This window comes from Felis catus, chromosome C1 (genome assembly GCF_018350175.1).
Source record: "Felis catus isolate Fca126 chromosome C1, F.catus_Fca126_mat1.0, whole genome shotgun sequence".
NCBI lineage: Eukaryota > Metazoa > Chordata > Mammalia > Carnivora > Felidae > Felis > Felis catus.
The window spans coordinates 42314443-42327950 of NC_058375.1; the positions used below are offsets into that span (position 1 = coordinate 42314443).

Consider the following 13508-nt stretch of genomic DNA (forward strand, 5'->3'; position numbering starts at 1 on the left):
AGTAAGAGATATACATGGTATCAGAATTCACAAAGAAAAATCTATGTCATGGGTCAAATGCCTATCGTGTTCTTCCAACCTATCAAGAGAGACAAATCTAACTGACATTCACTGCAGAAGGCTAACACACTATAACCATCTTGCAAAATGTCTGAAGTATGATAAAAAGCTATTTGAAGTTCCAAAGATTAATCACTAAAATCAGTTTAGTGACTTCATCAATATACACTAGCAGCCAAAATAACATACATACTCTAGACCACAAACCCACACCAAGCTCCTCCCTCTCTCTTTGCTTTCACTGAACTCATGGATATCTCTACCATATCAATATTTCTTTCTTTGCTTCCCTACCTCATAGCTACATTGCAATCTCTTCAAGGCAAAGACTGGGTGCTGTCATCTTTTCATTTTCAGCACGTAGCATTATATACCTAGCATACAGTAGGTTCCACCATCACTGTGATTCTTCTAAATACATAATGAATCATGTTATTCTCTTGCTTAAAATATATAAGGCTTTCAAAGAGTTCAAGATAAAGTTTAAACTCTCTAGCTTATTACATGTCATTCTTGCCTTCATGAAGGCAGTAAACAGAGTAACTACAATAATTACAAGTTGTAGCAAGTGTTATAAAAGGGGAAATGCAAGTAACTGAGAAGGAGACTTTAGATATGGGAGTCAGTGAAGGCTTCTCTCAGATTTTAAACCAAGACCTTCAGAAAGAGAGCTAAGTTCTCTATATCTCTAACCTTATATTCTGCCTTAAGCAATCTTTCATTTCATTCATACCAAATGTGCTAGAATGGATCATTGCTACTTCAAGTCTCAATGTCCTTTATATATGTTTTTTCTTCCACCATCAAGGCCCTCCTCACTTCAACTAGTAATGTTTACCTGTCCTGCAAAATTCAGCTTGAGCTTAACCTAATTCAGAAGACAGTCTGATATTCTTTATACAGTTGACACTTGAACAATACTGGGGCTTGGGGTGCCAAAATCTGCATGTAACTTTTGACTGCCCAAAACCTTTACTATTAATAGCCTATTTTTGACCAAAAGCCTAATGATTAACAGTTGATAGACACACATTTTGCATGTTATATATACTATATATTTTATTCTTACAGTAAGGTAAGCTAGAAAAAAGAAACTTATTAAAAAAATCATGAGAAAATAGATTTACAGTACCATACTATATTTACTAAAAAAAAAAAAAAAAAAATCAGGGGTGCCTGGCTGGCTCAGTCAGTAGAGCATGTGACTCTTGATCTTGAGATTATAAACTGAGCCCCATGCTGAGTGTAGTGATACTTTTAAAAAAATGAAAATATTAAAAAAAAAATTTTAAGCTTATTTTTATTTATTCTTAGAAAGAAAAGGAGAAAGAGCACAAGAGAGGGAGGAGCAGAGAGAGAGAGAGAGGGAGAGAGAATCCCAACCAGGCTCCATGCTGTAAGCACAGAGCCCAACTCGGGGCTCCATCCCACGAACGATGAGATCATGACCTGAGCCAAAATCAAGAGTCAGACACTTACCCAATTGAGCCACCCAGGTGCCCCCCAAAATAATATTTTTTTTTAATTAAAAAAAAATCCATATAAGTGGACCTGTGCAATTCAAACCTGTGTTATTCAATTATACAACTGTATTCTCGTAACACTCTCTATTGTTTCACATTTGCATAATAATGTAATTTGTATTCATTTATCTATCTCCTACTTCACATGATAGGTTCCTTGATGCTAATGACTAGGTATTATTTAACTTTGTATTTTCAGATTTTAATACCTAGACCAGAGAAGACACATAATAAAAGTGTACTGAACAAATAAATTTGGATGTATCTAAAAACACTACTTAGGGGCGCCTGGGTGGCGCAGTCGGTTAAGCGTCCGACTTCAGCCAGGTCACGATCTCACGGTCCGTGAGTTCGAGCCCCGCATCAGGATCTGGGCTGATGGCTCGGAGCCTGGAGCCTGTTTCCGATTCTGTGTCTCCCTCTCTCTCTGCCCCTCCCCCGTTCATGCTCTGTCTCTCTCTGTCCCAAAAATAAATAAAAACGTTGAAAACAATGTAAAAAAAATAAATAAAAACACTACTTAAAGTAAACGTTCATGGACAACAGATCTCTCCATTCTGCTCTCAAAAGCCAACTGCATGCCATCTACAAGAACCATGACAGTCAATTCTACCTTTTGATAACATGAATTTTCTAAACAAAGAAGAAAGGATAGGCCTTTGGAAATGAAGTGTTTCCTACCACAAGGACACAGAAGTCTCTAGAGTCAGGTGGCAAACTCTTAAGATGTTATTAGAAGGATTCAAACATAAGAATTATGTTAGGTTGGCTAATTAATTCTTAAATTATTGTCAGGGAAAGACTGATGCACAATAAGTAATTTGCAATTGTATCCTAGTATTTAGAAAAATAATTTAGCTTTTTAGTAACAATTTTATGACGGTAATGTAAAATAAAAGGTAAAATTCTAGTTTTATTTCTACATTTCATGATAAAGAACAGTAGTAAGAATATTCTAACCTTTTTCTCTTTTCTATATGTACAATTTGCCAAGCACTACAAGGCAACATCAGCAAATCTTGTAAAACTGTCATTTCTGCCAATATAAATAATTATAGAAAGTTACATACCTTCTTTAAAATTCAGAAATAAATTATTTATTTTTCTAAAATCAACATGAATATAAAATAACATCTGGCAGAAGTTCCCAAATTTCTTCCATCAAACTCCAGTTCTGTGAGATGTTAATACTATCCCAAAACAACAAGAGTTCAAAACAGGTATTCAAACAAAAACCTCTACATGAATGTTCATAGCAGCACTATTCACAATAGTCAAATGTGGAAATGACCCAAATGTCCAATCACTGATAAACATAAACAAAATGTGGCATATCTGCACAGTGGAATATTATTCAACTGTCTTAACTCAGGTTGTCATAACAAAATACCATAGACTTAACAGGGATTTATTTTCTCACAGTTCTAGAGGCAGGAAAGCCCAACATCAAGGTGCCAGCAGGTTTGGTGTCTAATTAGAGCTCTCTCCTTGGATTGCAGACAGTTGCTTTCTTGCTGTGTCCTCACAAGGCCATTCCTTGGTTCATGCATACAATGAGACAGATGCCTCTATTCCTCTTCTTATAAGGTTTCAATCCCATTGTATTAGGAACCTACCCTTATGACCTCATTTAATCTTAATTACCTACTAAAAGCTCTTATCTCCAAATGCAATCATACCGGGAGTTGAGATTTTAGCATACAAAATTTAAGGGGACACAATTCAGTCTATAGCATCAGCCTTAAAAAGGAAAAGTCCTGGGGGGTGCCTGGGGGACTCAGTCAGTTAAGCATCCTACTATCTGCTCAGGTCACCACCATGATTCCATGGTCATGAGATCGAGTTTCACATCAGGCTCTGCACTGGGTGTGGAGCCTGGTAGAGATTCTCTCTCCCTCTGCCCCTCCCCTGCTTTTCCATGCTTGCTCTCTCTCTCTAAAAAAAAAAAAAAAAAAAAAGTATACTGATATATATAACACAAATGAACCTTGAAAACACGATGCTTAATGAAGGAGCCAGACATACAAAACAACATACATGATTCCATTTCTATGAAATATCCAGAAAAGGTAAATATATAGAAACAGAAAGCTTCGTATTAGTGATTGTCAGAAGATGACAGGAGGAGGGCAAAAGGATGTGAATCTTAATGAGTAGAGTGTTTCCTTTTGGGGTGATGAAAAAGTTCTGCAATTAGATAGTGGTGATGGTTGTACAACACTATAAATGTACTTAATGTCACTAAATTATATACTTTTAAATGGTTAAGACAGTAGATATCATATGACTCAGAACTCTACTTCAACATATATATCAAGGAGAAATGAATACAGACACCCACACAGAAATTTTTAAATAAATGTTCAAAAAAAATGTTCATTGCAGGGTTATTTATACTAGGCAAAAGATGGAAACAATTCAATTATCTATCAGCTGATAAAAGGATAAGTAAAACATGGTATAGCCATAAGATGGAATATTATTCAGCAATAAAAAGGAGTAAGGTACTAGTACATGCTACAACATGTATGAATCTTGAAAACATTCTGCTAAGTGTAAAAAGCCACACACAAAAGGCCACATGTTATATGATTCCCTTTATATAAAACAGGGAAATCTATAGAGACAGAAAGTAGATTACTGGCTGGCAATGTCTAGGAGGAGGGAGTAATGAGTAAGTGACTTCTAATGGGTACAGTTTCTTTTGGGGGTGATAAAAATTTTCAGGAATTAGACAGTGGCTATATCTACACAACTCTATGAATACAGTACTAAAAACCTCTAAACTGTATGTTTTTAAATGAGACATTTTGGCATGTGAACTGTATCTCAATAAAACTATTATATAAAAAGGTAAATAAGAAAAATTTTAAATATGACAAATAGTAATAAAGACTATGGAGAAAGGCACCTGAGCATCTGACTCCTGGTTTCAGCTCAGGTTATGATCTCACAGTTCATGAGTTCGAGCCGAGTCAGGCTCTGAGGGGCTGGTGCAGAGCCTGCTTGGGATTCTCTCTCTTCCTCCCTCTCTACCCCTCCCTCACTCACACTCTCTCTTAAAATAAATAAATGAACTTAAAAAAAAAATAAGACTACTGAGAACAATTAAAAAGAGTAAAGACTGTAAATTCCTCCTTCAGTGAAAAGGTGAAGGAGGTAAGGGAGCAAGCCATGTGGACATCTCAGGGAAGAATGTTCCAAGCAAAGGAAGAGCAAATGTGAAGACCATTCTCCATATTCGAGGAAATGCAAGGAAACCATGCAGTTGGAGCAGAGAAGGGGAGAGGGAAAAAATGTAGAATGAAAATAGAGAAGTGGAACAGTAGCACAGATCACAGTAGCACAGATCACATAGGGCCTCACAGGTCACTGCAAGGATGCTAACTATTACTCTAACGTATAGGAAACTAGTAAAACACTTTGAAGAGTAGTAACATGATCTGAATAATTTTAAAAGGATTATTCTGGCTGTGTAAAAAGTAAAATGAAGGGTGGTGTAAATGAAAGTAAGGAAATGAGTTGGGTTATCCTGCTCAAAAGCATATCTTACTCAGGAGCTTTTTAAAAATCCAGTATCTTGGAGCCCATGAGTGGCTCAGTCGGTTAAGCATCCAAATCTTGGTTTTGGCCCAGGTCATTATCTCACAATTTCTTGAGTTCAAGCCCCATGTAAGTCTCTGTGCTGGCAGCATGAAGTCTGCTTGGGATTCTCTCTCTGCCTCTTTCTCCCCACCCTCTCACTTGCACTGTCTTGTCTGTCTCTCTCAAAATAAATAAACTTGAAAAAAAATTTTTCAATACTAAAAGGGGACCTAGGTGGCTTAGCTGGTTAAGAGTCTGACTTTAGCTCATGCCATGAATTCTCGGTTGGTGAGTTCGAGCCCCACATCAGGCTGTCTGCTGTCAGCACGGAGCCCACTTCAGATCCTCTGCCTCCCTCTCTCTCTAACCTCCCGTTTGTGCTCTTTCAAAAATAAACATAAAATAATAAAAATTAATATTAAAAAATAATCCTATGGTCGCCTGTATGGGTCAGTCTATTCAACATCTAACTCTTGATTTTGGCTCAGGTCATGATCCCATGGTTGTGGGACTGAGCCCTGTCTCAGGCTTAGCAAGGGCTCAGCGCTGAACATGGAGCCTGCTTAAGATTCTCTATCTCTCCTGTTGTCCCTCTTCCTTGCTTGTGATCTCTCTCAAATAAAAATAAATAAATAAATCTTTAATTTAGATTTTTCACTAACTCAAGTGGTCAAACCATTATAAGTGATCTTTAAGCAACTTCAAGCATTCACAGGGGTACCTGGGTGGCTCAGCTGGTTATCAGAGCCTGCTTAGGATCCTCTGTCTCCCTCTCTCTCTGTCCTAGCCCTGCTCACATCCTTGCTCTCTCAAAAATAAATACATTTCAAAGAAAAAATCATTGGGGCGCCTCAGTGGCTCAGTTGGTTAAGCATCTGGCATCAGCTCAGGTCATAATCTCGTAGTTAGTGAGTTTGAACCCCACACTGGGCTCTCTGCTGTCAGCTCCTGTCTTAGTATCATCTGTCTCACTCTCTGCTCCTCCCTGCCAGCGCTCTCTCAAAAATAAATAAACATTAAAAAAAAAAAATCATTCATGGGGCTCCTGGGTGGTTTAAATAGCTGAGTGACTTCAGCTCAGGTCATGATCTCGCAGTTAATGTGTTCAAGCCTCTGTGCTGACAGCTGGAGACTGGAGCCTGCTTCGGATTCTGTGTCTCCCTCTCTCTCTTCCTCTCCCCTACTCATGCTCTATCTCTCTCAAAAATAAACATTTAAAAAAATTTTTTTTATTCATTCATTGGGGTGCCTGGGCGACTCAGTTGATTAAGCATCTGACTCAGTTATAACTCAGGTCATGATTGCATTAGTTTCATTGGGTTTGAACCCCACAATGGGTTTTGTGCTGATGGTGCAGAGCCTACTTGGGATTCTCTCTCTTCGCCCTTTCCCTTTGCCCCTCCCCAGCTCGTGCTATCTCTGTCTAAATAATAAACTTAAAAATTTTTAATACAAAAAATAAATTAAAAAAAATCATTCACATGTTATCATGTTCAGATTTGCTTATCTAAACATTATCAGTAGTATTATTTATTTGATACTATCTTTAAATTGACTTGCTTTTTTTGTCCTTCTCCTAAAGCATATCTTTAAAATTATGAAGTTGGTATTTTTCTTATGCATATAAAAATACGTCTATTAAAATTAAAAAAAAAAAATTCTGTCAACATACTGTCACCAGAAATAAAAAGAAACTATTTCTAAACTCTTTACCGGAGGTTCTCAAAGTGTGAAATAGCTTTCTTTTGTTATTCATATACCAAGAAAAGGTTTTATCCAACTAGCCACAGAAACATGAGGAAAAAAGATTGGTAAGAAAAATCCATTAAGTTAAACAGAATCAGGATTACTCAAAAGACATAGACAACATTTATAAGCAATTAATTAAAACTAAGATCAAAATCCCCAAAGAAAATGAATTTTATACCAATAGCTCAAGTAAATTCCAAGGGTCCTAACCAATCTGTGCTTCCATTCTTGTTCCTGTCAAAAAATTTGCTGCACTGCAGCCAAAAAGATTAAAAATATGTATCTGTATCTGATCATAGCACTACCTTACTTAAAATTCTTTAGTGTCTTCCAAAACACTCATAATAAAGTCCAAACTGCCTATCATGTCCTAAAAGGTCCTTCATTCTCCAATTGTTCTAAGACTTTTCAGCTGTATCATTTGCTACTTTTCCCCTCAATTCTTTTCCAGTCATACTCAATCTCAGTCATACTCTCCGTCTCACATTTATGTCCTACATTTTCTCAATCTAAAATCTAAATCCCTCAATTAAATCATGTACTCTCTCAACTCTTAAGTTTTTGGCACTGAACTAAACCACCACTTTATCTGTATCACCCCCCATCAAACTAGAAGCTTCCTTGAGGTCTGGGGCTGTATTTTTGGGGTTTTTCATTGTAAACATATGCTTGGCATATAAAAGGAACTCAATACATACATGTTTGTTGAATGAATGAGTTACATATTACCAGGACCACTTAAAAAGTGTTTGTGTGTGTACACATGCACATACCTACATACTGGACTATAGGAGCCACTAATTTCTATTTGCACAGGCTTTTTACCCATCTCAATAAATGTAAACGTCCTTTTTTAGCTTAAAAAGCCATATTATTGGGGCACCTGGGTGGCTCAGTTGGTTAAGCATCTTACTCTTGATTTCAGCTCAGGTCATAATCTGATGGTTGTGAGATCAAGCCCTGTGTCAGGCTCTGCACTGAGTGCAGGGCCTGCTTGGGATTCTCTTTCTCTCTCTCTCTCTCTCTCTCTCTCTCTCTCTCTCTCTCTCTCTTTCTGCCCCTCCTCTGCTCACACACGCACACTTGTGCTCTTTCTCTCCCTCTCAAAATAAACAAACATTTTTAAAAAGCCGTATTATTAATGTCCTTCTTGTAATTAAAGTAGTTAAAATCAAACTGGTGATAATCTAAACACTATTAACATAGGAAAAATCTCTCCAAAAATGTGACCCTGGGATAATCTAATTTGTACTTACTCAAATCATCTGATATGTCTTCAATTCCCGAAGCACTATCATCAGAATCACCAGTATTATCTGTACATGCTTGTTGCTTCTGAGATCGTGGTGAGTTTTCCAAAGCAGATTTTTCTCCCTCTATAACATCAATATTCACTTTGTCCAGAGAAGTAAAGGAACTTGGAATTTTTCTTCCAATCTGCTGTAATTCTATCTGTCGCATGTTTTCTTTTAAAGGTAAACTGGGTGCCTTCTCTGGTTCTGTTAGCGAACCAGGGACCTTTTCTGATTTCATCTGAGCAATGGGTACTTTTTCTGTTTTCCTCTGTGAACTAAGTGCCTTTTCTGCTGCTATTGCCTGGGAGCTGGATGTCTTTTCTGTTTTCACTGGTGAATTAGATGACTTTGGTGACTTTTCTGCTTTTGCCTGTGAAACAGGTACCTTCTCTGCTTTTACCGGTGAATTAGGTGATTTTTTTGTTTTGCAATGACTTTGATCTCGAAGGACTAATCCCAAATCTTTAGGACTTGCTATGTTGGCAGCATTTACTTTACATGATTTAACTTCTGTCTTTTCTATACAAATATCATTTTGCTTATTTTTTTTACTACTATTCCTACTTGGAGAGCTGGTCCCAATTTCTTTTATGGATTTATCATTTCTAGCTTTCAAAGTTTGATTAGATATAACTTTAACTGCTTTGCTTTCTTCAGAAAGAGCCCAAGCATTCTTCTTTGGTTCATGATTTTCATTTTTAGAGGTCTTAGACTCTTCCATTATTTGAAAACCTGCTTCTTCCCAATTGTGATACTGTAAAATGGCAGATTTCTAGTAGTTGAATTGCTTCAAGTCCAGATTAGGCAAACAAACTATTGGATTGGGAAAAAAAAGAAAAATCTGTTATTTAAAACACAAAAGCCACTTTTTTTTAATTGGTGAGACTTTCAAAATTTGTTCTTAAAACTAAAGAAATAGTAAAAAATTAAAAACTCTGAAAACCATATGAGGAGTTAAAACCCACTTAGTAAATAACAACCAAATGCTCATAAAGAAGGTTGTAATGTAATTATGGCAATATGACATCAAAACAATTTTAGAAGTAAAATTTGTTTTACATTACCCAATAAGAATTTCAACTAAAAGGGAAATAAAACCTGCAATTGATGTACCACAATTAACATAAAAGGAAATGGAACAAAGAAAACACAAAAACCCTAATCTAGGGGAGCCTGGCTGGCTCAACCAATGGAGCATTTGATTCTTGGGGTCGTGAGTTCAAGTCCCACATGGTGTATACAGATGACTTAAATAAACAAAGCTTTTAAAAAAAGAATCCAAATTTATAGGCAATATAGGGAATCAGTTTATAGAGGCCCAAATTGAAAGATTTTGCCTACATGACTTTCCTACTAAACACTACCTATTTATACTGCTAACCTACTTCAAACTTGATTTTCTAAAGATGGGGAAATAATGTCAACAGACTTTCTCCACCTCTAAAGTATAAAGGAGTTTAAATTAATTTTTCTGAGATTAAAAAATTTAAAAATAGGAACCCAGAATTAAAAAATGATAGTAATATTTTATATGATATAATGGTGGATACATGACATTACACATTATACAAAATCGATAGAATATATACCATTAAAAGTGAACCCTAACATAAACTATGGACTTTGGGTGATAGTGACATGTCAATGTAGGTTCACTGACATAACAAATATACCACCCTGGGATGATGATAGGGAGGCTATTCCTGTATTGGGGAAGGGAGTTTATGAGCCTTCTGTATTTTCTGGTCAATTCTGCTATAAAAATTTAAACTGCTATATAAAAACGAATGTTTAAAAAAGAAAGATGATAGAATACTAAAATCAGTCAGAACTCATCTTGTTCTAAAATATAATAGAAACAATTATACATTTACCACTGAGCACAAACTACAAACAAATTAAAATGCTGCATTTTGTTAAGTTATTTCTATATTAGAAATACCCTGTATACTGTATTTTACAGAAATAAGAATTTTTTTTTACTGTTCACTTTGCCCTGTATGCCTTAAATTCAGATCTATGCTTCTAAACAGATAACTAATATGAATAAAAATTAAAGTCAGCTAAAACAAAATGTAAGTGGCATCTTTGATTTTACTTAATTTATTCAACTACAAATTTGGGCAAATGAACACCTCTAATCATATAACCATACATCATATAAATGCAAAAAAATTGCCTAAAATAAAAAGTCCAAAACATCAAGTCATATCCTCCCAACTATCTATTTATACCAAAACCTATGTCCAAATTAAAGAAACTAAACTTACCTAGCTATGTCTCCACCACAACATCTTACTCAACGTGCACCTAAGTTTTATAATTCCTATTGTAGAAAGCAGTATGTATCCTCTGCCTTGATCTCTGTCCAGATTGACATTCTCTTTTATTTAAAACAAAAACAAAAACAAAAACAATTAGATTCTTCTTTCTAAATTATTTTATGGACACCTGGGTGCCTCAGTCATTTAAGCATCCAACTCTTGGTTTTGGTTTGGTTTTTGCAGTTTCATGGGTTTGAGCTCTACACATCGGGGCTCTGTGCTGGCAGCATGGAGTTTGCTTGGGATTCTCTCTCTCTCTCTCTCTCTCTCTCTCTGTCCCTCTCCCACTTATGCTGTCTCTCAATAAATAAATAAACTAAAAAAATAATTTTATAAAGTAAATTTTTCAAATTATAAAATTTAAGCCAAAAAAAAAACTTTAAGCCAAAACCATTCTAGATTTTCACCATTAATGTCTTCTGTGACTAACATTATTTTCTAGTAAAAAGCTGTAGCACTCTTAGCTATAAAAGAATGTTTATATTCCTGGTTTTTGGATATTTGAATTTATTAAATTTATACATTCTGCTCTCAATATTCTTCATAAGGTGTTTCACATAAATGTCAAAACAGTTACCAAATATGACTATATCTAAATTCTTGTAGAAACTACTGCACATTCTTAATTTTAAAAATAAAAATGGATTCTATTTTTAAAAGATTAGTTTTACCTTATCCAGAAACCAAAATATTTTAAATTTTCTAATTCTATTCTATGATGATGACTCTAATAATTTTGTAGATGTCATCTCCCTGACAAAAGCCATAATACAACAAACACTTGATTGAGCTACACTGATCCACAATTCCATTTATAAAACTTTTTAGAGGAGCGCCTGGGAGGCTCAGTTGGTTTAGCGTAGGACTCTTGATTTTGACTCAAGTCATGATTTCACTGTTCGTGGGTTTGAGCCCCATGTTGGGCTCCATGCTGGTGGCACAGAGCCTGCTTAAGAGGATTCCCTCCCTCTTTCTCTGCCCCTCCCCAGCTTGCACTCTCTCTCTCAAAAATAAACTTAAAAAAAAACTTTTAAAGATTTTTTTTTAAATGTTTATTCATTTTTGAGAGAGACAGAGCACGAGTGGGGTAGGGGCAGAGAGAGAGGAAGACACAGAATCTGAAGCAGACTCCAGGCTCTGAGCTGTCAGCACAGAGTCCGACGCAGGATCCAAACCCACGAACTGTGAGATCATGACCTGAGCCAAATTTGAACATTTAACCAACTGAGCCACCCAGGCCCCAACAGAACTTTCTAGATACACTATTCTTCCACTCAAAAAAAACTATATAAATCGGGGTGCCTGGGTGGCTCAGTCAGTTGAGCGTCTGACTTCGGCTCAGGTCATGATCTCAAAGTTCATGGGTTCGAGCCCCGCATAGGGCTCTGTGCTGACAATTCAGAGCCTGGAGCCTGGTTCGGATTCTGCCTCTCCCTCTCTCTCTCTGCCCCTCCCCCACTTGTTCTCTCTCCCTCTCTCTCTTAAAAAAAATAAACATTAAAAATTTTTAAAAAAACTCTATAAATCAAGTTTGTATACATAAATTAAAGCTACAAACATTTAAAAAATTAATGTACTTAATATAGATAAATGCTAGTTCAAGACTCAGAAAATTGCTACATTTCACTTTGATTAATTTGGTTCATGTAACTAAAAGTACATTTAAATTTTTAACAGGAACATGTTATTAAAAACAAGCTTTACTTAATTTCTAATCTTCCTCATCTTCTTATAAGAGTAACAGATGTCCTATTCAAAAAAAAAAAAAGCATGGTAATATTATACAGCAAAATTCCTATTTTAAGCTATCAACAGTATAAATTTTTCCCAAAAAAGTTGTAATTTCTAGAAATGAAGTTCTCTCTGAGGAGGTTAAGATTTTGAAAATAAGGTTCACTGCTTCCCACTGCACACTCATAGCAAAATTGGTTGAACAAAATAAAAATGTCAGACCTATGTTCTAGTTCCTGGCTACATTTCTCCAATGTAGTAAATGAGGATTAAATGAGGTTCCAACCTTGAATGCACTATTATTGTCAAGAAGATACAAAGAATTTTTAATAAATTTTAAAAAGGTGTTTGAATATAGAAAACAATAGCATTTAGAATGTATCCCATTTCATTTTTATATTATTAAGATATCACTTCACTTCTTACTTCTAGTTCTAACCATGTCTTCCTTTCTTGAATTCTTACAATGCCTACAGATACTGGAGACTGAGGGAGTTCTCAGGCCCTGAGACTTCAACTAACAACTAGTGCCAGGTTCCTGACTTTGCTGTGAAAAAGAATTCAAGGACAAGTCAGAGTGAAATACAGCAGAGGAAGCTTTACTACAAAGCGAAAGTACACACCTGAAGGAAAGAGGAGTCCGTACAGGCACACTCAGAATCTAAGTAGCGCCGGGTGGATATGGGGCTGATTTTTATTGGTGGTTATAATTTGGGGATGAAATATTCATATGGGGTTCTGCAGAATAGGCAGAGATTTCTAGGAATTCTGCATAATACTACATATGCCCTATGATGGCTACTATGCACAGGTGCAGTCTGATTTCAGGCTAACTGGGTCTTGGTGTGCATGTAGGTTAAGCAACAGCAGGATGCTTATTATCATTAGAAACCACAGAGCTATCAGAGGTTTGCTTAATCGCCACAATCTGTCAGGTATCAGACTAGGTTCCCCGTTTTTTTTGTTCCTCCTGCAAATATCTAGCACTTCCCTATTCCACCTGCCCCACTACCACAATGCTGGGTACTCAAAAGACATTCAAAATCACTACCAATTAAAATATCCATTCCAGACTGATGGCCAAACACGGGGCCTGTAGTTGTGCCTGTGCCTCAGTAAGTCTAATTGTGGCATTGAGTATTAACAAAAACTTGAAAATATTAAGTCCCATTCTCCAAAGTGCATTTTATCCATAATAAAAAAGGATAATCTAATCTCCATATGCTTCTTCTGTCTTTCCC

At 36.1% G+C, this 13508-nt stretch overlaps 1 protein-coding gene across 19 annotated transcripts in view; it reads right to left on the bottom strand.

Annotated features, from left to right (window-relative positions):
• Nucleotides 1-13508, bottom strand: part of TUT4 (terminal uridylyl transferase 4) — a 152743-nt gene that overhangs the window by 115594 nt on the left and 23641 nt on the right. For 16 of the 19 annotated variants that reach the window (XM_045035819.1, XM_045035831.1, XM_045035830.1 and 13 more), the window contains 2 exons: nucleotides 10483-10595; nucleotides 8174-9025 (listed from right to left, as the gene is read on the bottom strand). In XM_045035819.1, coding sequence (XP_044891754.1) covers nucleotides 8174-8933 — 760 coding nt within the window. In that variant the 5' untranslated portion in view covers nucleotides 8934-9025; nucleotides 10483-10595. Of the gene's footprint in view, nucleotides 1-8173; nucleotides 9026-10482; nucleotides 10596-11220; nucleotides 11236-13508 lie in introns of those variants that run through there. The other 3 variants (XM_045035820.1, XM_045035823.1, XM_045035822.1) reach the window with 3 other exon arrangements.